Source organism: Pyxicephalus adspersus, chromosome 3 (assembly GCF_032062135.1).
Source record: "Pyxicephalus adspersus chromosome 3, UCB_Pads_2.0, whole genome shotgun sequence".
In the NCBI taxonomy this organism is placed as follows: domain Eukaryota; kingdom Metazoa; phylum Chordata; class Amphibia; order Anura; family Pyxicephalidae; genus Pyxicephalus; species Pyxicephalus adspersus.
Window position 1 is genome coordinate 103,882,514 of NC_092860.1, and position 26,781 is coordinate 103,909,294.

General features: G+C 37.4%; 1 protein-coding gene across 1 annotated transcript in view; it reads left to right on the plus strand.

Moving 5' to 3' along the window:
- Nucleotides 1–19,827: 19,827 nt before the first annotated feature.
- Nucleotides 19,828–26,781, plus strand: part of HHIP (hedgehog interacting protein) — a 79,429-nt gene continuing 72,475 nt past the window's right edge. The window contains exon 1 of the mRNA XM_072405878.1: nt 19,828–20,200. Within this exon, the coding sequence (XP_072261979.1) occupies nt 19,937–20,200 (264 nt within the window). The 5' untranslated portion in view covers nt 19,828–19,936. The remainder of the gene's footprint in view (nt 20,201–26,781) is intronic.

Consider the following 26,781-nt stretch of genomic DNA (forward strand, 5'->3'; position numbering starts at 1 on the left):
TAAAGAGATCACTGGGAGTTTCTGTTCTGATTTTAATAGTGATAAGCTCTCTACAATGCTTGCAGTTTCTCAGTCACAGTCATACAATTCTGTGCAGTTAAAGAAACTAAGATACAAACAATCTGCCACTGGCTGCAAATGTTAATTAGCTATATTTAAAAAATTCTCTATATTTGGCAAGAACGTTGAACTATTTACGATCAACATAATGCACCCAAATTTGGATTTGCAGTGAAACACAACAATCTTTGACATTCAAATGTTTTCATGAAACAATTGCTAGGAAAACCAGTCCAGTTTTTTCAATAACTAATCAATAAGATTCACATTTTATCTATCGTTTTATCTATTTATCTTCTTCTGTCTGCTCAGAACCAGGAAAACTCTGGCAATGGCTTTACTTTCTTCTCAGTAATTTCTTTAATGTTACTTTCTCTATCCTTCTTCAGGCATTGTAGCATGACCACTATGGCATCAACACTAGTAACCAGTTAACCAGGCTAGCTATTTTTCATCCTGGGAGTCATATTTCTTCTCTCACTGCATCATACAGTAGCACATTATCTGGCTCTAAACTATTCTGCAATCTGTAGCCTTCATCATGTAATGGGTGTATTCCCACAGGAATCCCTAGGGGTTTGAATATTTACGTTCCAAACTCATGAAAAGAGAGAGTTTATCTTTGTAACTGTCGTCACCTTGGTCTCCCAGTGCTGCACATTTTCTAATCCATCTGTTGCTCCACACTTGTTTTAATTTAGCCTTCCCTCAGAGTCTCAGTTACATATGCACTTATGAAACCCCCAGGTGATGTGAAGATCTGGTTTCAGCTTCACAATGAACTTTGATTGTGCATGTTAATGCCGTATGTTATCACTGTTCTATGATAAATGGTTTCTAAAAGGCTGGAATGACCATGAACATGCTCACTTTTCCCAAGCCTGTGCAAAAATATTCCATCAGAATTATATATGTTGCATGCTGTGGTAACATTGTATCAATCATTCTTCTTTCCTAAGTCATGCCACTTATTAAAAACTATCTTAAAATATGTTAAAAGGTTGGGTTTATCACAAAGGAAACCATTGCAAACTACATTATTAGTAATTTGTCACCACAATGCAGTATACTACTATCAAACAGAGATAAATTCATTTTTATTCTCATCCTGGCAATTCTCCAATTTGCAGCATTAAAACATGCTGCAAATGACACATTTACCAATATCAGCTTTTAAGAAGTTACATTTTTTTAAATTAGAAAAAAATGCTCACAAAATGATGTGACCCTTTTAGCAAAAACACATCTATCAATGTATTGGAATACATTTGTTTTTGTCCTTTAGTCGTATCAGCACAATCAGAATTTTGGATTGGACATCAAAGTCCAAAATAAAAAATAAAAAGAAGCATAAATACCTTTTGCAGCAGTAACACCTATGTTATGTTACACCCCATTTCTGCCAGTGTCCTTTACTCACTTATACCAAACCCAGAACCCAGGCAAAAATAAGTTGTGCCGCTTTAATCAGACCTGTGCAATTCCCTATCCAGATGTGCCCACACATGTGCCATGCACTACCCATTCAATTCCTAAATGTTCATACTCCCTACTTTGTAAATTGCATTTTAGAAAATAATATTTTTTCAGGGTGTACTTTTCAAATATAAATATTTGCAGAAATAAGTACTCTGACATATTGTCGGAAACAAATAAGATAAGTTCTTTGTTCTATGTGCTAGGTATAGGTGACAGTAAATCAAAAAGGATATAAATCTATCTTTTAAATATGTGTGACATCAAACTTCACTGTATATAGTTTTAAAAAACAAAACCCTTACTTTGTAAATTTATATCAATTTGTTTTTAAACTGGAGATTCTGCCAGTTACAGTACTTACTAAATATTAGGCAGTTGGATTGTCAGTCTGCAAACACCAGTCCTCAAAAAGGTACTATTCTCAATGGGAAAATGCTTCCATCAATGTGATCTCGTAATCTAGGAGAATTCAGAGGCTGCTTTTAGGCTCTCAGAAAATTTGTTACTAATTTTCCTGTGGTATGTTCTTGCCACCTGCCAGAAAAGAAACAGTGATTCAGTTTTATAAGCTATAAAAAAAAAGTAATTTTAATATGGTTATAAATTTGATTGGACAGAGGAATTCATCAAAGGTGCATCAATGCTCCCATAATATTATCATTAGTAATATTGGCCCTAGAAATTCCATTAAAGGAAAGTAATTACATATTGTATATTTTGACTGTTAGAACTTCTTAGGTTGCAGATCCTTAAATCTACCCGAAAATTCTATCCACTGATATTGTTAAGATTAAAATTAAGATGACTTTTTATCAATAATTTTTAAGAGTCAATTAATATATCCTTTAATTGAATTCAATGGAAAATATTTGTAAATTTTAGGTAAAAGTTTAATAAATTGCAGATGAAAACACTTATAAATAGACTCCCTAAATTTCAAATGGATCTTAAATGTTTTCTCTTACCTAGGTACTGTATCTAACTAACAAGTCACTATTTCTGTGACTTGGCTTCAAATAAAATAATGTCACTTGAACATAAGTGACTGTATAAAACCAGAGAATTTATGTCTAGGCATGCTATACTGTTCACTCCAGTTTTAATGTTCCTGAATAGGAATATTAGAGGTATTGCACATTTCACAAGCATATTTAAACAAAAAAAAACAAAACATATAAAAACAGGAGCATACCAGTTCTTATATGAAGTGACTACAGTGGCGAGGCAGGAAAATATACTTTCTGCAAGCAAGTTCCTTTACATTAAACTGAAAATTTTCAGCTCTAGATCTCCAGAACAATATCTTTCTTTGTGATGGAGATGTGGATAGAAGAAAGTGTTTGTAGTCCAATTTGTAAGAATAGACTAGGGTGACAACTATGCTCCTCCACAGAGTAAGTGAGCACTGTTACAGTACAGAGTATGTTACTGGCATGATCAACATGGAAAAAAGGGAAAAATCTATATAGAACATAGTAATAGTAAGCTGCAGTACAGTATTTAACAATTTAGTTCATGGGGATTTAATGAACATTAAGTTTTCCTGGTCCAAGTTTTCAAGACATTACCATTTCTATCAGTTTCAATAACTTTGGAACACTCAAAAAAGTGGGGGTATATAAGTTCTTGTTCTGCATTGAAAGTAGAAGAAAAGTAAAAAGTAAAAAAAACAAAAACTCACCTTATCTTACACAGATCCCTTAATACCCTTCGGAGGTTTCCTGGATTGGGTTCTGCACCATCCAGTTTTTCACCTTCTTCCTGGCACGGAAAAAAAGCTGGGCGCCGCTATCTTCTTTCTTGTCTCCCAGCTTCTGCTTATGTAACCCAAATTTGCAGATGTCAGGTGCGAGATCAGGTGATGTAGACTGCTGTAAATGGGCCAAAAAGGTAATTTTTTTACCTTACGAAAAAAGGTTGTCTAACCTTTTATGTAAAGGAAAAACCCTGGTGATAGGTCCACTTTACAGGAAAAAGATGAACATTCCAAATAGGAGGGCTGCTTGAAAAGGACAGGGACTATTTTGTTCATTAACACTCCTTTAACAAATGTTTTTATGAGGTGGGACAAATAGCCGTCTGTTTCCATAGACAAGGCATCCCCTTCATTTTAGTAGCTATACTAACTATTTTGTCTAGTACCAAAAGTTTGCCCAGACAGAAATGAATACAGAGAGATTCCCCTAATTTAGTAAAAAAAAAATAATTACAGTTTTGTGTGGTTATTGGAGACCACCCTCAAGAAACAGGAAGTGAGCGGTCACCCCAACAAAGCCCCAGATAGCAGAAGAATCATTTGCTTTATCTACAATAAAAAATAATGGGGGCTTATCATACACTTTATTGTTAACAATTAACATTTGTCCAAAAATATGAAGGCCACAAACTTCCCAAACTACTAAACAGATTCCAAATCCAGATTGCTGGGTTAGTAAGTTATGGGCAAATGCGCAATAATCATTTCAAAATGCCTGTTAAGTCGTTGTTAATGGACTGCATATGACTTAAACTTGGTAAGGCAGAGTTAAGGGTTCACGCCCACATTGTGTTAACTACTTTGATATTCTTCTGTCATGTAATCTAACAAGATTTTCACATGACAGTCTATCATACTTGCTGCTGCAAGTTTATACCTCTCACTATGTGTTATCTGCTGCCCCTCTTCATACTTTACCAATAAATGTGAGAATAAACTCTAGTTAGTATGTGGTATCTTTAAAACACCTCATCCCGCACTTATGTTTCTGACTTTATACATGAATATTTGTCAACTAATCCACTCATTTCTTCACTGACTTACTAATGTCCGTCTCACACATAGCCCCATCCTATGTATGGTTCAAAAAGTTCTCCAAGGCAACTCTCGTTTCTGGAATTCACTTGCTGTTCTTTTCAGAGTTTTCTACCATTTTTAAACCATTTCTGTAACACTTCAAAATTGTCTAACCAACATCTTGTATATCTTTACATTTGTTACTAGGTATCAGAAATGTCAATGTGGTCTCCCTTATCTTCTGAATCCAATGTTTCCCTACGTCTAAGAATGTAAATCCCAACTTTGTGTAGTATGACAGCATATAATATAAAAAAAACAAAACTGATAAGAGTGTATCATCCTGCAAGTGATTGAGCTGTAGACGTTCTGAGCACTGTGGTCCCACAGTGTTTTCAATACAATATGTATAGAAACGTTTGTTCAGGAACCAAAGTACTGTACACTATTAGGGCTGGGGAGGAAGAGTCTGGTGTGTAAGGTGAAAGGAAGCAGTCTAGGTGTTGGAAAGACAAACAATGTATAGGTAGAGAGAAATAAAAAGACAGGCCTTTTATAGCACAATGATCTGTTATGTATAGGTGATTTATTAAGAGTCTAATCTAGACATAACTCCTCTGTGCTAGAACCTAGCTCTAACAAAGTCCTACAAATCTAAGTAGGTGTGATTTAGTGAACAATATTAACATATATAAACAATGACAGACATAAAAAAAAAAATGATTCTCTGGTTCCCGACACATTTCGCCCAAAAAGGGCTTCTTCAGCGGATTTTTGAGAATTCAAAATTTTGTCTGTTGATAAATGTTCCACAAATACCACATTGAATTGTGATATAATGTGAACCAACAATCAAAGTGTATTTTAAGATTTGTGAATAAATCATGATTAATGTGAAGATAAGTCTGGCTGTTTGTCCAAATGAACTTAGCATTATTTGACATATGTTCACCATCAGAGAGGTTTACCCTACTAAGTATACTTAGCATATACAACGTAAACCAATTACACCAGGAATTAAACCGCTTTTTAAAGCTATTTCGATTGGACGTGACGATTGTATCCTTTAAAGAATAATATAGATGTTGCATTCACATCCGTTTTTATGTTCTTTTCCAAAGGGATAGTTTGATCCCAGCAAATAATGCTCGAAGTTCAAAAATGGTAGAACGTCTTACAAGTAATGTTAATCCAAAAAGGAAAGGGGGATGACAGCCAAGCAGTTATTTTATTGGAGGCTTATTAAACCAGATTGACCACCAGCACCACGCCGCAAAAGCTTAGATTAGTAGGACTGTGTTAGAGCCAGGTTCTGGCATAGGAGAGTTATGTCTAGATTAGACTCTAATAACTCCTATTAAATAAATCACCTATTCATAACTGATCATGGTGCCATTCCCTTGATCCCTCAAGAGCTTTTATGAATTTGATCTCATGCTGTCCTGTTATCCGTCTTCATTCCAGCACAGAGGAAGCGCAGGAGCCCATCATCTTCTTTCTTCTACTTCCTGCTTCTGCCTACATCATCCAATCTGCATGCATGAGCACAGCATTTTTTCCCCCATTGAAGCAAAAGCTCTTTCTGTGCATGGCCCAGATTGGGCATGTCTAAAAGAGCAGCCAGGCGCCTCCTAGGATGCATGATGCATGTATCCCAGGAGGCTCTGCAGACAGGCTTCAACCCTGCTTACTAGATCTCCCATTCTGATGCATGAAATAGTAGACTCTGCAATGAAGACAGCTTGTCACTTGCTTCAACCAGAGTTCTTGAACACTCCAAGCTATCCTGCTATTCAAAGGGGCCCCCAACATGTTGATTCATATAACTACCATACTGTAAACTAGTGTTCTAGGTGTGCAAATTTTAGCGCTTCATGAGGCTGGGATTAGCCATATATTGGCTTTGCTGCATTTCTTGCTGTCTGTTTACTTTGTGTTGGTATATTAATTATCGTATCCGTTATTAATGTTTCTACTGTGTTTTGTAATCCCCTTTATTTTTAGCCCTTCCAAAAAAAAACAAGGCTGCGTCTCTTGCACTGCTATCTGCTGGTTGTCGCTGGGAATTTGGGTGTTACTAGGTTGGATTGGAGCGGACCCATTACATTCACAGCTAACACCCTAGGGTGCACTCCATGGGTTTCAAATTTGTAGTAATAATGTTTCTCTCAATGAGCTTTATTTAGAAATGTGTCATTAAATGTGATCTCTGTGTGGATCTACCTTATACACAGGTAGTGGCTCAAGCTTTAAGGTCTTACCCCTAGTAGTTCACGTCTCCTTTGGCTATTGGATTGTGGGTTTGTTGGCAAACAGACTCAGTCACTAAAAAAAGTCACAAAAAAAATGTTTTCTTAGCTAAGATAAGACAGACACATTTGGGAGATATATCAGTGTTAACAATTCCAAGACCTCTAGTTATCTGGTTATTTTTTAAGCTGTCTGTGTTCTGGTAGCAAATATTCTATAACTTCCTTTTCTATAGATGCAACAAGACGTGAGAGGAAATATCTCCAAAATAAACAAAATTTTCATTCAGGTGAAATGCCCCCTCAATACTCAGTTTGCTTGGGTTTCCCCTCACTTTCTGTCTTAGTGACAATTGTCACCGAACAAATGAAGGGGGGACTTGACATTCTAACTGTGTTCAAGATTAAAAATGCCAAGTTATTAAAAAACATTCATAACATAGGTACAGTACAGGTGTTACAAAATACAAAAGGAGGTGGTGTGCTGGCCAAGAATGGTGGGAACAGAGAACAGAGAAAATAAAACATATGATGTGGCCTTAAGGAAATTATTAGTTGAGTAGTGAGAGAGTAAGTGGCACCATTAACTTTTTCCCCCAGACCATTGGTTGTTGATGCTTAGATGCACAGACCACACTAAGCATTATTAGTTGACGATAGCTATGTGACTAATAGCTGCAGCAGGGCTGTGTATGTACTTAGCAGCATCATTTGACTATAGGTATGTGACTAATTTGTCAGCCTGACAGCAGGGTCTAAGAATTAGGGACGCACACAGGTGCATATTACTAGTTCACTGCTGCAATGATCTTTAAAGTTCTTATGAAAGGGGGCATTGTATTGCAGTTGCAAATTAGTTATAAAAGACCTTGGAGCATCAGCATGAGGTGAGCTATGAGAGTGTAATATCCCGCATGCCAAGAGAGTTTAGTGTAGCAGAGGGTGTTTATTAGTGTCAAATATGAAGCAAAGATTTAAAGCAAAGCAGGCAAGAACAGCAGGGAAATGATGTAGGACAGGAAAAGGTGCAGAACAGTCCACGATTATACATTTGTACCAGATGAACTTAGGCCAGCAATCGTTTTTCTATCTCTAAAACTTGTGATTGGTTTTATTTTCCTACATTGGCATTTCATTTATACATATCATTTATCTTCTGCACCTGCATGGCTGAATGGGCTTAAATTTAAGTCTGGAAGAATGAATGACAATCATTTACTGGCTCAGTTACCTACCTTCCTCTGAGTCTATGAAAGCCTCTCTCATAAACACACTAAGGGATAAGATGTGGGTTACAGAAATTATGTAACTAAAGCATTGATGGTTGTCAATTGGGTACCTCCAGGGGGGTATTTTAAATTCTCTTTAAAGGTATATATTTAGTTGACTTGCACAGTTGCAGAGTTTACATTATCGGTTAATTGATTAAATCCTTCACCCAGGCAACTCCCAATCTCTTTAATATATCTTCTACTCACTGCGTCCACCACCACATGTCCTCTACTGCATAACTTTTGGGGATATGATCACCCTATAAAAATATATTAATCAGGCAGGTCCAAAGTCCAGGCCCGGGGCCAATTGCGGCCCTTGTTCAGATTTCCACCGGAATGCAGCCTCTGTCATAAAACCAATATTATGTGGCCCGCCAGCACTGTTGACCACAGTATTAAATACACGGGTACAAAAAAGCTCTTTCATTAGAATTGATCAACTGCCTTGCAATTATCGGCCCGCTACTCAGCGGGTATAATCGGCAGGACGGGAGTCCCCATTCGTGCACAGGGAATCCCCTACATCATTATAGTGGGCGTGTGCTGTGCGGCACCCGCACGGACCATGCCTACTCTGATTCGAAGAATGTGCTTTGCACAGAGCCCGCAGTGACACTGGACTCCGCACACAGGGAATCCCTCACGTCACCCTGGTGGGCGTGTGTTGTGCGGGACCCGGGCAGACCACGCCCACACTAACCCTGAGTATGTGCTGAATGGTGACCCCCACACATTTTCACCTAACCAAATCTGGCCCTCTTTGGAAAAAATTTGGACACCCCTGATATAAATGGTCTAAGGGGTACTCTTTGTGTTTGGAGCAATAGAAATTTAGTCTCAGGATAAGAAAGAGATTCTTCACAGTAAGGTCTGCAAAAAAGTGAAAAAAAACTAACTCTCTTAGGAAGTAGTTTTAGCAACTTCTATAGATTGCTTTGGGAAAATGCTGGATGCTTTTCTAGAAGCACAGAATATAAATGGATATTAAAGTTTTAAAGTAAAGACAACAGAGACTGTTGATCCAGGTAACATCCGATTGCCTCACAGGATCCGGAAGGATTTTTATTCCCCTTCTGGAGTAAATTGAACCAGGATTTTTTTTCCTTCCTCTGGTTCAACTATGTCTATAGGGTTTTTATCTAGGATATGTCTATTTCCCTAGTGGTAATTATGTCTTTTTTCTATTTCAAAGGATTTTATTGGTTATAAAATATAAACAACAAGTATCGGGGGGGGCGGGGGGGCATAAATAGACATTTTTTCAACCTGTGTAACTATGAGTTAGGAGAGCATTGAACACTCTGTCTACTACTGAGCAGTTTCATTGCCTTCACTTTATTGGCTTTTTAGGTTTTCAAAACATTGGATACATACTTTACATTACATACATACATACTTTGAAAAATGTATCAGGATATGAAGTGGGAATCATTTATTAACATTTTTTACAAATTCAAAATAAGTTGAAAAATTAAAAAACTTTTCCTCTGCACCTTGAAGTTTTTATCTCAGATTTTTAACAAATCTATAGATTATGTTTAACATTTATTCTTACATTAAACCCTGTGAGGAGAACCTGCTCAAATATAAAAATTAGGATACGTCATATAAGAAACTAAACAGATATTATTACAAGGTGATTCATCCCTTAAAACACATTATATACCTTTTAACAAATTAAAAAAAAGTCCTGATTAAATATTTTAGCAGTAACTGGTTAACTTGGCTTCCTCTCTACACAGGGGACCACTGTTTTTCTACAATGTGTCAGCCCTTTGTCCTAAAGAATGGCAAGATATTTTAGCCAGGTGTTCCTCATGACCTTGCTCACATAACTTAACCCTGCATTGTGCTAAACATCTGTATGTTACAAGTGTTCACACAGCAAGGCCTCCCTGCTCTTGAGAAAAACATGTTCTGCTTCACCTCAGCTTAATCATTCAAGTTCTATGTTTCCTTTCTATTGTCCCAGAAGACCATTCTGAACATTCAGTTATTAGATGAGGCCGCTTCACCATCACAAGGACAGTATCTGCAGCATACCTGAACAGTCGACATATACTATAGTCCTGTATTAAAATATTTATATTAGTCTTGGTGTAAAAACTGAACAGTAGCTGGAGCAGATTTCCCACCCGCTGATTTAGGATTTATTGAAGGCTCCTGAAGTGTACACCTGTGCTGCTTTGCCTCGGAGAGCATCTGAATAGGACTTTTTCCGGTCAGGCTGTGCTGAATAGCCAGAGGCAGCGAGGGTTCTCTCAGTTTTTGGAAACCCGTGTACACTATCATTACAAAATGTCTTTCACTGTGCCTGAAAGTGTTTTTTTTTTTTTTTTGTTCCTTTTAGACTTCTTCTCGGAATAAACTGGTTTATATTTAAAATGTCATATTGACATAATGTGAATAATTTTATTTAGAGCAGCTATTGTCAAAGTGTAAGCTGTGTGTTAGACATGCATATACTTTGTGCTCTTTCCTTTGACCAGCACCAGTAGCCAGTCTGGTGAGAATCTTTGCTCTTGTGGGTAATGATGTTTATAAATATTAGTCATATTACCTGGTCAAACAATACACCTAGTAATTAAGATTGCTGACCAAAAATGTAAAAAAGTAAATGATATGCCAATGACCTCAGATGCCTGTCTGTACCTCTTTGCACTAACTTTTCACCACCCAAAGCCCACAGTGTGATCTTAACATAGATCCTAACAAGCCTGTTGCTGAAAAAGTAAATATTTGCATATCAGAGCTCCCTGGTTTAGAGCTTTGAATGTTTGTGAATAATTGATAAGACAGACATCATTTTGCAATACTACAACTTCACTCCCATTGCGGCCTGGTTCATATTTATACAGCCATGACAGCTGTATGTTGTGCTTGCCATACTATGAGCTAAGGCAGCCCATTTATTTGAATAGTATGCTTACTGCACAGAAGCACATGAAAATATGACTGGAGGTAAATAATGAAACCCTACAATATTAGGTTACACTAGCTCCCTCAGCTGCAGTAATTTCTGCAGTGTAATTAGAGTTATCAGTGCCAATTATCCACATAATACTAACACTTTATAAAGTGCTGGAGCCATAAACTTTACATTACCATAGGCACCACATGTCTAAGCCTAAAAACTTTTTAATATGTACAAGAAAAGTGTTTTTTTTCCTAAATCATACTCCTAAAAAATAACTATGGTGTGGGCTATCACAAAACCTACCACTGTGTGCTAATAAAGCAAATAGAGATTACACTAATTACACATTTGAAAAAAATGTCAATAAAGCAATGTATCCATAAATCACACTGATTGCCACACGGGACTGGAGAAAGTCCTAAGTTGTTTAACATGTAATGTGACGTGTAACGTGAGTTGTTTGTGCTATAGCTCCTGATTCTGCTTCCTCTTCTCCAAAGCTTCAGAGATATCCATTTTATTTTGGGTGTTCTTTTCCCTTGTGCCTCCTTCTACAATAAATAATAAATAACAATAAATAAATCAAGCTTGAAGGTGACCACATACACCAGTGTTTCTCAACCAGGGTTCTTCCAGAGGTCGCTAGGGGTTCCTTGACCAGTGGGCAGTTTGTGACTCTCAGGTCATTTTAAGTGACACCAATGATCATTTTGGCTATCTGTAAGGGTGGCATTCTTCCCATTGGCCAGCAATGTAAGAGGTATTCTACTGACCACTGTGCTAATATTCTGTGAATATAGTAATTATAGAAAACGATCCATGTAGACCTGAAAGTTTTTTCAAGGGTTCCCTCGTTAAAGCGATCAAAAAACACTGACATACACTGTAAAATTCCAATGGATTTAACCATACATTAGGTATCAAATGCTGCTAGATAATCTTTTCCTATGAATATGTTTCCGAGATCCCATTGGGAAGACCCTTCACATAACCAAGAATTTGAGGAGTATTCAGGGAACCAATAGCTGATGCAGATAAAAAAAGATAAGGCATTCTATTAACTGTTATTAGAGTCCTTTATCTATGTTCCTGTTGCTCTAATCGAAGAGGCAAAAAGATCTATTTTAAATTATTGTATTTGCATTAATTAAGTCACCTTTATTTACTAATATGTGACTGGCTACAATTAGCTGAATTAACATTTTAGTTTAATTTCGTCTCATTATGGGGAGGAAGTTCAGTATTTACAAAAATATTTTAGCATAACATTATTCTTCTCAGTCATCACATTTAAGAGCAAAAGGAAATGCCTCATTATGGTTCAGTGGCAAACACTCATGGGTCACTTACAGTGATAATATTACCTTCTTGGTGCTCACCATAGAAGCGGTGTTGTGCTGTGAATAATGAAAATAAGAAAGAGCCGATGTTGTAGTAGGAAGCAGCAACGGAGGGAGAATCACTGAACCATAACTAACAGCAACTGTGAACCATTATTAAAACCAATGTTATCCCCTTCCTCTTATTATCCTAAGCTTAACTGTTTTCCTTTACATTACAGGGGAAAAGGTTAACAAATAAGCACTTATAAATGTGGGATTTCCTGAATCAATACAATTTAAATTACTATTTGAAATATGTTTCTCGGGAGTCCTGGAGCATAAAGCCAGACTAAAACAAAAAGTAGAGGTAATAAAATCTGTTGTTTTTTACATTGAATCCATAATTCAAATCAGTGTATTAAAGAAATTTGTATAGCCATTTTCATACTCCTGCTTAGTAAAAAGTTATTACCATAGTTTCCTTTTTTGTTTTTAAGTGAACCAGTCATGAAAAGAAAAGAAAACTGTGATCACTCTGTACTGTGTAGTGGAATGTTAGCAATTTACTGCCTATCAGTTATAGAGGCTATATCTTATTGCAATATATACAGTATATAAATATTTATGTTTATACTGTTTATAAATAACTCAATGCCATTTTATCATATGTAATGATGTTGTCAGAAGCTAATTTACAAGGCTTCTTGTGAAGGCCCTAAGCTGTGAGCTGGTTGCATGCGATGGTGCACACCCAATGATTCTGAGTAATGAAACGTTAAAGACAGGGCAGTAGTAAGCTCATCCTGAACAACTTTACATTTTATTAGGCACAGGTGCCTAGTGGAAAACATATTTTTTCTAATACAGAATCTTTGTTTTCCAAAAAAATATTTTAAAAACATAATTTGACACTTCTGGGAAGATTTTCTGGTTAATCACTGCATTCACTGGTTCAGTCCACCATTCCCATTTATCACTACTGTATCCTGTAGTGATATAGAGCCACTGGAAGGAACCACTAAGCTCAGTAGACTAGGGAATAGGAAATTCAACATTCCTGAAAGTTTTTCATGGTGGTGATTTCTGTTCAGTACTCTAGATTGTAACCTTGCAAATGCAGGGTCCTCCCCTAGTGTCTCGCCTCATTCGAAATGAATCTGCATTGCATTCTCTAATCAATTTAATATGTTTTCCTGTTTTTATTGTAATATTTCTATGGCTAGATCTTCTCGTTGTAGTGTGAGTGAACTATGTATGTAGTAGTGGTTTCCAATGCTGGCTTTGTTGTACAGTGTCGATGAAGATACTCCAAGATACTCTCCAAGACTAGAAAAGATACATTTTAATCAGTGAAGCTGGGTGATCCAGGAAACCTGAAATTGATTTCTGGAAGTCATTTGCTATTTGTTAGCAAATGTTTTTAATTCTGAGCCAGATCCATTCCAGCTTCACTGATGAAAGTATATGCTCTCCAGCCTTCGAGAGCTATATTAAATCAGGCCCAATGCCTCTGTAAGTATTTATTTTAGCAACAATATCCCTTTATGACAGGAGGAACGCATTAGACATGATTTTTTGTTCTCTAGCAGGGGTGGAAATTGTTTCTTGAAATATAATTACGAAGGGACACAAAAACAGAAATAAAAAAGAAAGATCTGGTTTGATATCACATGCAATAGTTTTTACTTATTAGACTACAAAATACAAACATTTACGAATTTACAAATAAAGAAATAAAACACTACATATATTCTTTAAGGTAAATACATTCTGGAACAGTTGTAATGTCTGCTGTTCTGCATAAGTAGATCTAATTGCCTAACATTGACCTTTTAAGTGGCATAGCAGAATTGCCAGGTGGTAAATATTTATAGTCAAATTTTTCTGAGATTCATATTGTACTTCACTTATTGTTATGAATATATTACGGGGTAGTACAAGTGCTCATTGGCTAGCACTCTCACCTTGTAGAGGTCCCAAGGTTGACTTTCAGCCAGAACAGTATCAGCATGAAAATTATATCTTCTCCCCATCCTTATTGTGGGTTTCCTTGGGGCACTCAAATTTCATCCCAAAAACAAAGTAGCCTTCTCCTCAAATTGGGAATAGGAGCTCCTCTGGGGAACAGTTTGAGGCGTTTTTCCATATTATGATAGGGTTATGTAAATACTTTGATAATTTAGATAATATATATAAACAATATAATATACATTATATATTTCAAATTAGTTTTTTCTAATGGATAAAAATATTTAATAAAACCCAGTGTTACAACACATTTACAATTTCAAAAATAAAAATGTATTTTAACATTAAAAAAAACTCAATAAAATAAAAGTTCCAGTTGGGTCATGCCCTGAGACATTGATGCATGTTCACAGAAATTTTTGTCATTCATTCCTTTAGATGGACAGGATGTTGTCTAAGTGGTCTACAGCCCAGCAGCTATTAACCCAGAAATCAGGACAAATTTTTCCCAGAGATCACTGAAGATACTCAAATCAAATTTAGCAGCTATGCCAGTGTGGTTACCTAACTTGATAATAACATCCCAGATCTTGTTTTCTATACCATTCCTTTTTTAGAAAGAAGGAAGAGAGAAGTAACAGAGACCAAACAAAATTCAATTTACAGCATCAGGATAGACAAGGTACAACAGATACCAGCAAATGGTAAACCCTCAAACATGTCAAGAATCTGATAGAACAAAGATAATAGATTAAATATGCTAGAGAAGTATTTCTCAATCAGGGTTCCATGGAACCCCATGATTTCTCCAGAGATTGCAAGAGGTTCTATGAGTAAAGAGCAATTTGGACCTCTCAGGTACTATTGACACCAATGGTCTTTTTGGCAATCTGTAAGGGTTAATATCCCACTAACCATCATGTTATTGTAGTGTGAGCTATGGATATAGTAATTATAGCAGCAGGTCCCTGAGATCAGAAAATTGTTTTAACGGTTTCCCAATGTTAAAAGAGGTTGAAAAAAGCTGTGCTAGAGCAATAATCACTTGCAGAACATTTCCTATACCAATTGCATTCTCTCAGTAAAGTCTACAACCAAAATAACTGTCATTATAAGCTCCCACATGTACTCTGCTGTTTCTTGCAGCCTGAAAAGAAATCATATGGCTCACCCGGGCTCCCTAGGTCCATGGTGATGAAATTCTGAAAAACAGCCAAACAATTTCTTTCCTTTGAACACCCAGTCATATAACACAGCACAGATCTAAGTCTCCTGGCATGTACAGAGAAAAAGATAAACTCTTTTTTTGAAGCTGTGCGTAATGGCGCCATGTTTTGTTTCAAATTTCCTGCGCTTCACTCATTGCCCAAGGAATGCTTTTTCACCTAGACACTCCTGTTCAGTATTTGGTAGTTTAGTGATAGGATTACCCAAGAAAGTAATGAGTCCCCACTGAAACACTTGCTTACACTGCCATGTCCTGGCCAATCCACATAATTTTTACTTTTCTCCAAGCCATGCCCAGACCATGGACCTAAACCATCAATTGCAGGATTTTTCCTTCTACTGTCAACTATATGACCCCTAGCAGCAAGGGGTTAGGGTGGTTAAAAGGAGTCTGCTATTAAACTTTTGTTAAAAGAAACATGTTGGCCTTTTTTTTTAACCTGGCTAATACACTCACCTGGAACAACTATGCAGAACAGAAAAGTCCTTATCAGCAAAACTTGTTCCAGGTCAGTGACACAAATTAAAAAAGCAAGTGGGTCAGCAGAAGAGCAAACAAATAGCCTTTCAAAATAAGAAGCATAAATGACTGCCTTTTTCAAAATGTTTTATTTTGACAGTGGCCAAAGGTTTCTTATAGGTAAACCATTTTTTGTTCCCCAGTTGTATAAATGTATATATAATAAAATATTTGTATATATGTATATATTTATAGTTTATATCATAATAAAATTATACCTAAAAAAATCCATTAAAAACATGCACAAACATGGTTGAAAGATTGAAGCTTCTGGAGCAGTCATCCTTATCTTGACATTGTTATAGTGAGTCAACAACCTAGAACAAGCGTGCAGGATGATAGTTCACACTTCAGGGGTTGTGTATTTATTTCAAAGTATTGAAGCCAGGATGAGGGCCCAGAGGCTGAGAAACATGCCAACAATGGCAGCTCCCACGTTTTCTCCTTATATGTTAACTTTAATTATTTACTTCCCCTATACCTAACACAAATGAAATCCCTAAAACTCTCTTAATCTTTTTTGCGGTTACCAGAATACAGAAGTGCTGATATCCTTGTTCTGAAAACTACTGACCCACAACAAATTGTCAGTGAGAACGGACACCTGTAATGAATCTCTCAGGTGGGCCTATTTCAGACATGTGTCCTCTAAAGCACACACGCAGGTGGCCTGGGGCTCTAAATGAGATGCTTGTGAGTACATGTCCCTACTAAATAATGGTGGCTAACTAATATGTTTTTTTGGCCAACTGAAGGACTCTCATGCCTCTACTCTAGGATTCTTTAAAAAAAAAAAAAATGTGGAGCGTCTAGGTCAGGGTATGCATTCGTGTGTAATTCTGCTGCCGGAAGGATTAGTGTACTGCTTCCACATATAACTGGAAGGAATTCCATTCAGTTTAAGAAAGAAGCTGAATGATCTCATCTACAATAACTGCACACTATACAATGAACACCTGAGTGCATGTAAGTGGGGGAAGAGTGCCTCATAGCCACAGGTTAAGTTGGGTCATTAAATTGTTTTATAAGTGCAATTCATACAGACTTACAGGATGCATTTGAGAGCTTCTTGAGTTGATATTCTACTATTAACGAAATAAGGTACAATGCTCAGTAAGCATGATATATATATATATATATATATATACACATTTATATATATATATATATATATATACACACACATATAATAAAAATTCTAATTTAGTAAAACCTTTTAAAAGGAGTTTAATATGTTGCCTTAATGTTACTTGTCTGTTCTATTTCACAATATAATATATATTAAAAATACAATTAGAATTTTCAGGTTTATCCATTTGAATTAAACAGTATTAATAATAAAATTAGGTAATAAACATAAAAAATATACATTTCCTCATCTTTCTGTAGATATCATATTTAATAGCTATTTATCTAATAATTATCTGTTTAGACATCTGATTAATGCCATTAGGAAATGTTTTTTTAGTATGCTAGACTTTATAAACAGATGATAACCACCAAAAAAGCTTTGAAAAAAAACTTTAATATATTAAAACATATATACATTATATATGTGTATCAAATTGACGGGATATCATCCTATTTATTTATCGAAGCACTGTCCATAGGTTGGCTGTTTTTTGTTTTTTATGTATGGGCTTCAAGAAATACTTAAGTAATTGGTAAGGTCCTATAATAGTATCTAATATTTTAAAACATCCCTATGCTTCTGTGAATCAAAGACAATTGCACATATCACAATAGCATATACGGTAGTTAGAGAATCTAACTTTACTCTCTCTACCAAAAAAAATGAGTTTCACTTTAAAGCAGAACACCATACAGATATATTGGCACTTATGTAATTATTTATTGCTGGCCAGTGGGAAGAACCCTTACAGCCCAAAAGATCATTGGTATCAGTTATACTGAGCTGGGGAGTCTAAATCGCTTATTGCTCAAGGAGCTTTCAGCAATCTCTGGAGAAATAAAACAAGGTTTGTGGGTAAAAGAGAAAGAAATTTTGAGTTTGAGGCTCAAAGTTTAGTGCAATTATATATTTAGTATTATATATTTTTCAATTCACAATTAGTACATAAATAATTATACAATTTAGATTTTTCACCATATATCCTGTTAATGTCACAGGGTTTGGATATTTCTCCTAGACATAAATTTACTAACACCTAACAATATAGGTTAGTTGCAATCAAGTGGGACCTGTTAAAATCACATAGTACCCGACGCGTTTCACCGATTATAGCTTCTTCAGGGGTGTGTTGTTCCAGAAATTGTATGGTTGAGATGAGGTTTAGACTAGGCATAGGCAAACTACTCTCCCATCGCAAGCTCAGATCTGGGGACGTGGCTCTGGCTGGTGCCACCCTTAGCAGGGTTAGGGGAAGGACCCCGCCGGGGAAGGGCGCACTGGCCAGGGCCATGGAACACGTCCCCTGATCTGAGCTTGCGATGGGAAAGTGGGCGGGTTGTGTGCAGTGACATATACAGGATATATGGTGAAAAACCTATATTGTATATTTATTTATGTACTAATTGTGAATTGAAAAATATACAATTCAAAAACTTTTTTGCACTAAACTTTGAGCCTCAAACCTCTATCTTTCTCTTCTACCCACGAACCATGTTTTATTACAATTAACATAGAGGTGGCTCACATAATTTATCTCTAGTAAAGACAAGAATCAACACCTACTATTAAGCAAATCTATGGAGGAACCCTGGTTGATATACAATGGCATAGATATGAGGTACTTATTGATGCCAGGGGGCTACCTCCCAGCTAATACACTGAGCAATTGGTTAAACTTTTACATTGATATGGTGAAGTAAGAAAGTGCATATTTGGAGGTACAGCAAGAACCTGAGTAAATCTCACACCACTATGCTCTTTATGAATGAATGATTTTACAGTATGAAAGCAAAATAGAGGAATGAAAGGACTGAGAAGACAAATTGAAGCAGTGCAAGATCTAAGCAAACTGGAGGAGTGCAGGGACTGATTAAACCTCAATAAAGAAAGTATTGATCAGACAAACTGGAGGAATGCAGGGACTGATCAATCCTCAGTAGTGAATGTCCTGATCAGACAAACTGGAGGAGTGCAGGGATTAAACAAACCTCAGTAGTGAAAGTATTGATCAGACAAACTGGAGGAGTGCAGGGATTGAATAAACCTCAGTAGTGAAAGTACTGATCATACAAACTGGAGGAGTCCAGGGACTGATCAAACCTCAGTAGTGAAAGTATTGATCATACAAACTAGGGCAGTGCAGGGACTGGACACAGACTAAAGGAATGCAAGGAGTAAGCAGACAAATTGAAGCAGTGCAAGGTCTGTGCAAACTGGAGGAGTGCAGGGACTGATTAAACCTCAATAAAGAAAGTATTGATCAGACAAACTGGAGGAGTGCAGGGACTGATCAATCCTCGGTAGTGAATGTCCTGATCAGACAAACTGGAGGAGTGCAGGGACTGATCAGATCTCAATAGTAAAAGTACTGATCAGATTAACTGGAGGAGTCCACGGAGTGATCTAACATCAGTAGTGAAAGTACTGATCATACAAACTGGAGGAGTGCAGAGACAGAATAAACCTCAGTAGTGAAAGTATTGATCAAACAAACTGGGGCAGTGCAGGGACTGATCACAGACTAATGAAATGCAAGGAGTAAGCAGACAAAATGAAGGAGTGCAAGGACTGAGCAGGAAAACATAAAAAACAGATTAGAGGAACTGTAGCAATACAAGGACTGAGCATAGTCAATGAGTGCAAGGGCTGATCAGACAATGTGGAGAAGAGCAAGGACTGAGCAAAGTTAACAGAAGTGTAGGGACCGATCAGCCATGTGAATGAGGTATCCCCGCCTGTACTGGATACACATGGTAAACATCCTCCATGTGTACACCCCAGTCTGACCCCCCCACTACCCGGCGTGTATGGGGCAGTGACGTCAGGGGGCGCGGGGTGGCAGCACCTCCTTGCGCTCTAGTTATAAAGAAGCAAAAAGAGGAGCGAAACATGAGAGGTCGGCGGAGATGTCCGAGCAGCCATCCCAGTGAGCGGCGGGCAGAGAAGATTGCGGACTCACCTGAGACTCGTGTGACCCCGGACATCCCGTGTGTACCCCGTGCTGCGCTCAGGAAGATGCTGATGTTTCAATGGATGCTGATTTGGGGAGCTGCTCTGCTGCTGGTCCTCGAATGTGAAGCCAAGTATGGGGAGAAGAGTGACTCTGCCTCCAGGAGGAGAAGGTGTTTAAATGGCAGCCCCCCAAAACGTGTGAAGAAGAGGCATAGGAAGTTACAAAGCCTGGATCTGGGGGGCGCTGGGGATGGATGTAAGGGGCTGTATCCCCGACTCTCCTGCTGCTCCAAACCTGAAAGTGCAGGCTTGTTCCTGGACCCAAAGGTAGGTCCTGATGTGTGTAGGATGCATGGTACCAGGGCACCCACCAAGCACAGGCTGTGCCCTCTAGGTGCAGGTGTCACAGTGCCCGCCTCACCCACATCCTTCTTTATTCTTATTTTTCCTTCCTAATAAAAATGTACTGAATGAATGCAGAAGACCCAACAAGCAGCCTTGTATCTAGCCCTACAACTAGTGCATGCCTTCCCCTGATCACCCCAGCCTGCCTACAAGTCTTCCATCAGTGCCCATTGGGGAGATTCTATTTCCTGACCCAAGAAATCAGTCCAAATCCTTCTTAGCCAGTTGTCACTGGAACAAATGTCCCCATAGGTGAAATGTCCTCAGCTTGAACTTTTTAATTCTTCTTCTCTCTGTCTATAATCATCAGGAAATGTTCCTTATTGGGTAACCAAAACATGACAAAGGTTCTACAACTCTTCCCTTTAATTTTTGCTTTGGATACACTTTTTAGAAAGTTCCACAAACAGCCAATCATTTTTTTTATCAGAAAGCAGGCAGAATGCTGCATGATTCCTATCAATAGCTATGGTTTATTGCACTTGGTAAAAGTTTGATTTTCTACCAGTTTTGTTGTTTTGTTTATTTTTATTTAGGATTTGTTAGCCTTGAGTATTGAAAAAAATAAAACATATCTGTGTTTGCAAAGCATCCCAGGGTGGATGATGTGGAGCAACCTCAAGACCACAGGTTGCTCCTCTTTGGGTAAAATGGACCAGGGATGCATTGGATGTGCCGTGTGGCTCTCACAAGTCCACATCTCTGTGCTAACAGCTCTTGACACTAAGAGGCTCCAGAACATCACATGTGAGGGGAAACAGGCGAACGCTGCGGGAATTTGATTACCATCCAATACCTCATACTAGCCTGCTTCAAAAGCGCTTTCAAAGAGTCTATTGATGTTCAGATAACTTTTCAAGAATGTCTGTGTACCGTTTATTTTCATATTGCTGTTTTATAGACAGGATGTAAGCCTAAGTAACATTTGTTACTGAACTCTTATATTAACCTCATGGAAGTGAAGGTAAAAGAGTGGTAGAGTTCTATTGTTCCTTTCTATATAAATCAATTTATTGTGAGTTTTACTTAAGCGTTTAATGGGACCATTGGATTTTAATGAAGTGAATTGTAAAACTTGCATGCTTTTATGTCAAATGATGGGAACTTGAATTAGGTATATATATATATATACGTGTGTGTGTGTGTGTGTGTCCTATGATTTGTTTGTAGGGTCTCCAGTAAGACATATGTATTTTGCATAAGAAGTATACCCAATGGTAGTCGTACAACATTGTCCAACTTATGACCCATAGAATGTGTGACAGTGACAGTGGACCTTGTTAGCAAGGGCCACAGTACCCTTGATCATGCTTTTTTCTAAGTTAGGCAAATAAATGACAACAGCCAATCCAAAATCAACGTTTGAAGGTTTGGCCACACTCATGCTCATATTTGGTTGCTGATCATTGATTGTTCATTCATTGATTCATGTTAATAGATAACGCTATATACCTTTGGATTTTAAAAGCCTTCTCCTTCTACCTAATATGTAGGGCAACAATTTGTACTGGATTTAATTTGCACATGAGTTGATGATCTTAATGAGAACAAAGATGGGATTGTTACATTTATAATAAAATATGTCATCAGGTAATGTCTGAGCAGTTAGTTTTATGGCACTTTAAATACTAAGAGCTGGGGCAGATTATTTTGTGGGCAGGTTATGATGTAGAGCTGTAAAGTTTGAGTCCTGCACACACGTAGGGTCTTGTGCAATGAAACACCTGGGAGGTTTCTCAGCACCCCCCCCCCCCCTTTCTGCTCGCCCTCCCTCCTTGCCAGTATGATGTAAATGCAATGTACAGGAAGCAGGGCTGCAAGGGGTTAATAGTGAGTCGGAATGCGCAAGTTTGTATACATATGTCTATATTGTTTGTGTTACCATCTATGTACCTTTTAATGGTGTTTATGAAAGAAGGGATGCATGTGTGTGTTTATTTACGGTAAGTGTACAGTACATATGTTGGAGTTAAATATATATATACTGTATATATACACAGTTTGTCCTGCTGTTAATAAATAAAGGCATGCATATGTATATTGGTAATCACGTTTCAGTTGCTCTGGAAAGTGAGTTTTGTATGTGATATAAGCTGTTTATCTGGAATACGTCATAGGCGTGTGTTTTTATATAAGTGTGTATGTTTGCCCAGATTGCCATAAATAGGATTGGGAGGAATAATGATGTGTTTATAAGCCGTCGGACTTTATAAAGTGTTCTGAAACAGTTCCATTTACAAATAAGGTTATGTTGCATCTGCTTTTTGCCCCTGTGTTTTCTTGTTTATAGAAGGAGCCATGGCATAGTACTTGTACTGTTATTAAGTATACATCTGTGCTCTGTGTTGTATGTTGAAATGTGATGTATAGGAGGTCTCAGAGATGGGCTGTTACTTGGCTGATTACAGATGTTTAGCCTGTCAGATACATCTTGTCTATACCATGGACAGAGACATCTTTGCAAAACAAGCCTCACGTTACAGACCACACAGAAAAGGTCTCAGCTTAAGCCAGGTTTTAAAGCAGAAAGAAGATGCTTGCAAAGATGTTTATCTTGACACCTTCATAGCTTCCTTCAGCGTCTGCACAGTTTGCAACATTTTGGCTGTCGGAGGCTTAAATTGCAAAGCGAAAAGCTTTTTAGCTATTATACTTGTCCGTTAGGTAGCATCAATGAAAAAGGGAATTTTCAAAAAGTGATCATTTGGCTGCCAATTTTAACTTTCAACTTTTAAAAATCAGTTACTGAGCACTCTTTATTCATTTATTTAGCAGATGGTAATGGTCCTAAAAGATGGTAAAACTAATGTACTAATGAGACAATGGCCCTGATGTATTAAAGCTCCCCAAGGCTGGAGAGGATACACTTTTATCAGTGAAGCTGGGTGATTCAGCAAACCTGGAATGGATTTTTTCAAAGTCATTTGCTATTTGTTAGCAAATGTTTTCAATCCTGGACCAGATCCATTCCAGGTTTGCTGGAACACCCAGCTTCACTGATGAAAGTGTATCCCCTCCAGCCTTGACAAGCTTTAATAAATCAGGCCCATTGACTTTATTGCCCTAAGCCCACAAGTCTGACTCAATCAAAAAATCAGAAATTTCATTTGGAGAACAAAAGTTTGAATCTGTTGGTTGAGGAAAAGCAGATAGTTCTCATTTATTTATGCTGACAAAATTAAACCAGTCTGTTGAATCTTTTTTGCAGTGAAAAAATTATTGGCTGGCAGCTCCTGGGTACATAGCAAACTGTGGCACAGGTAACCATATTTGCTTGTGGCTGCAGCACATATCTTCAAACAACATCCATGTGGCTAAAGGTGACTTTTTTGCTTTTGGAACTGTGGCGCAATCTGCTGTAGCTACATGTAAAAATGATTCCCAACTTCTATTCATTTGAATTGGAGAGGTTGGGAGCACGGGTAAGCCCGCGGTAGAACTCTAGTGAGTAGATCTCCAATTGTCTCTCTAATTGTGTTGAACTAACAGGAATGAAGGGAATTTCACTTAAGTAAACGGAAGTCACCCTTATGAAATTTTGTGGTTGTAACCTACTCCTACTAAATCTAAAATAAAAAATAAAAGGTTTGAATATTTGTATACTTTTGGGGCAAACTGAATTAGTTTTTTTAATATTATAATTTTATAATGGCATTCTGGGCCACTTATCAATCATGCCTGTGACCATTATATGCAACCACAGATGGCCAAGGACAGTTGTGCCTATTTGTAAGATTATCACACAGATTATTTCGAAATACATTTTATAAATAAGTGAAAATATTTTAGGTGCCATACCTAAGGTATCTGAAAATTTTAATTTTGGTTTGGACCCCTGAGTGGTATAGACCTTTAAAATGATGATGGGTGTCAGAACTGCCTAGAAATGCCTAGAATGATGAACTGTCAGGATCCTCTTTGATGTTCTTCCCAGCACACCCCCCGATAGACGGATATGCCTGACGTGAAAGGTTTGAACTTTTCTTTGTGGAAAAGGGAATAATCAGCAATCACCCAAAGATTTTTCATCATGTGCATGTGCTAAGAAGGGCATGCTGGTACTCAACAGGGCTGGTTATTGTTCTCTAGTTAACCCCCTAACGGCCCAGAGATTGCTTTGTTGGCTATGTATGGCCCACAGACCTTAGACATGAAATCTGAGTAATGTTTTGACTAAGGGTTTGAGTGAGTTACTCCTGGCAATACATTTTTCTTGTCAACTTCTTGGTAGAACAAGCAGGTGAAATGATTTTAAAGTCAACTGTCAACAAAAGTCAAACCTTAAAACTGTAAATATGGCTGTCCACAAGCAGTTATCCCATTCATTTTGATATTGAAAATGCGTTGTCAAAGGTGTAATTGTCCTAATGGTTTATGAGCCTTTCACCTGACACAGCTCAAGTATATATAATTTCCTCCTGGACATGGTTGTGAGAAGATGTTGCTGTGACCATAATTAGTTAAGACTTTCAGGATGTTGGACAAAAAAATATTACCAATAAAAATGGTGAAAACCCATTTTCTACTTTACGTTGTACTCAATGACCAGATGTTTCTAATGATGTTGAAACTCGTGGGTTTCATGGCACTGTATGGAGAAGTGTTTGGCATGCAATGAATTTTTAATCTGAAAGTCCTTGTTATATGTATAGTAATATGTGTAAATTATAAAGCTACTGAGTAAATAGCTCCAACTGCCTAAGCCATACATGAAAAGATTGTGTTTTGGGACCATATATGGTCCATGTAATACCTCCATGTGGCTCAGTCCTAAAGTTTAAATTGAGTCCTGGTTTTTGTAAATCTCAATATGGGGATGCTTGTTTTTTACCATTTTACAGTTCTTTGATTTTACATTTTATATGGTACACAAATACAATGAACCTAAGTCATATTTTAATATGTCAAACTCCTTTCTGTAAATCAAGGTTGTGCCATTGTGCCGAGCTGATACCTACAGAAGTGCTACTATAAAACAGTTTTCAGTTTCTAGTATAATATTTCCAATATAATTATTATCCTAAGGTTTTACTCAATTTTCCTTGAGTTTGACATGCCTGGCATAACCCTCCTCAGCAACATCTGGAGCTGGCCTTATGCCACAGTGCAAGTTCCTAGGCTGGCCTGTGCTTTGTCACGTTAGGGGGTACTCCAATGTTTAGCAAAAAAGTATTTTGAAAAAGTTAATATTTGTTTAACTGGTTCAAAAAAGTGGTGGCAATCAGACACTGGTTGGCAAGATGGAGATTTTGGATAACGCTAAGAGCCTGTTTATTATAACATGTCTGTAGAAAAGCATGGGCCTTTATGAGCTGGTTAATGTCTTCTAGAACTTTACATATCCTGTTCTTCCCATGCACCATACTCATTCATCTGAGGTACAAGTTCATAACTGACCTTATGGTTTAGTGTATTGCCAGTAATAGAAATGGGGGATTGTGTTCCTAATAAGTGTGGCACTGTATTCTTACTCTGACATAAGTTTCATGGTGAGTTATTTATCTGTGCCAGTACAAAAAACTTGAGTAGTGCCTGTGTTGGAAAGATATCTCAGTAGTTATAATTGTATCCAAAATTTAAACCTACCCATAGATTCAAGCGTGAATATGTACCTACGAAAATAGCTACATCACCAAATATATACTTTGTTGTTTTGTTTTCTTTATTTGGATAATTGGAAATAAGTTTACATTCACATTTCATTCTTAGTGTCCACGTCTTGATATACAGGATGCTTTTCTGCAATCATCCGTACTGCACACACTGTCCAGTTATCGACAAACCATGATATTGGGTGATGATCCCAGGGTATTGATGAGTACCTTGAAATGCAAACCCCCTGAATGCTATTTCTCTATATTTGGAAGTTAAGTAGCTGGAATTTGGTCGATTTTAAAGCTGTCCTTTAAATAATGGCATGCCCTTGTCAGGTTGTGGGGTCTTTTTGAAATAGAGAGCTGTTTAAGGCTTTGTTTGGAAAATGAAGAACAGACTATTCAAGGGTGAATGTGTTAAATGTACCCTTTGTATTGTGCACTTATCCGTATTGGTCTTAAGGCATCATATAATTAGGAATCAGCGCACGTGAAGTAAACCATCAGGTGTCCCTTTTATTTTTTCCTTATTCTAGTTTTAGTTTAATTAAGCATTCCTTAGTGGCAAGCGTGTTGTTGTCAAGGCCTGAGAGAGTCTTGGAAAACTTGTGTTACAGCCTTTCTGGCCCAAGCACTGTAAAGAAAAATGGCCATTGCTGAATCGAATTTTTATGCTTAGTTCACGGTAGATTTCATTCTATTCTCATGTAAACAGCTTCTACGAATCAACATATGTGTCTGGGTGGTATCTTTCACTTTGTTTTGTAACAAAAAGCCATATTGCATCATTTAATTTGCTCAAGTCCTGCAAATAGAACAAAATCAATAGGACAAAAAGGGGTCGACTTCTCCTCCTCCCCACTAAACTGCTGCCCACACACAGAGTCTTGTTGCTTATGGCAAAAGAAT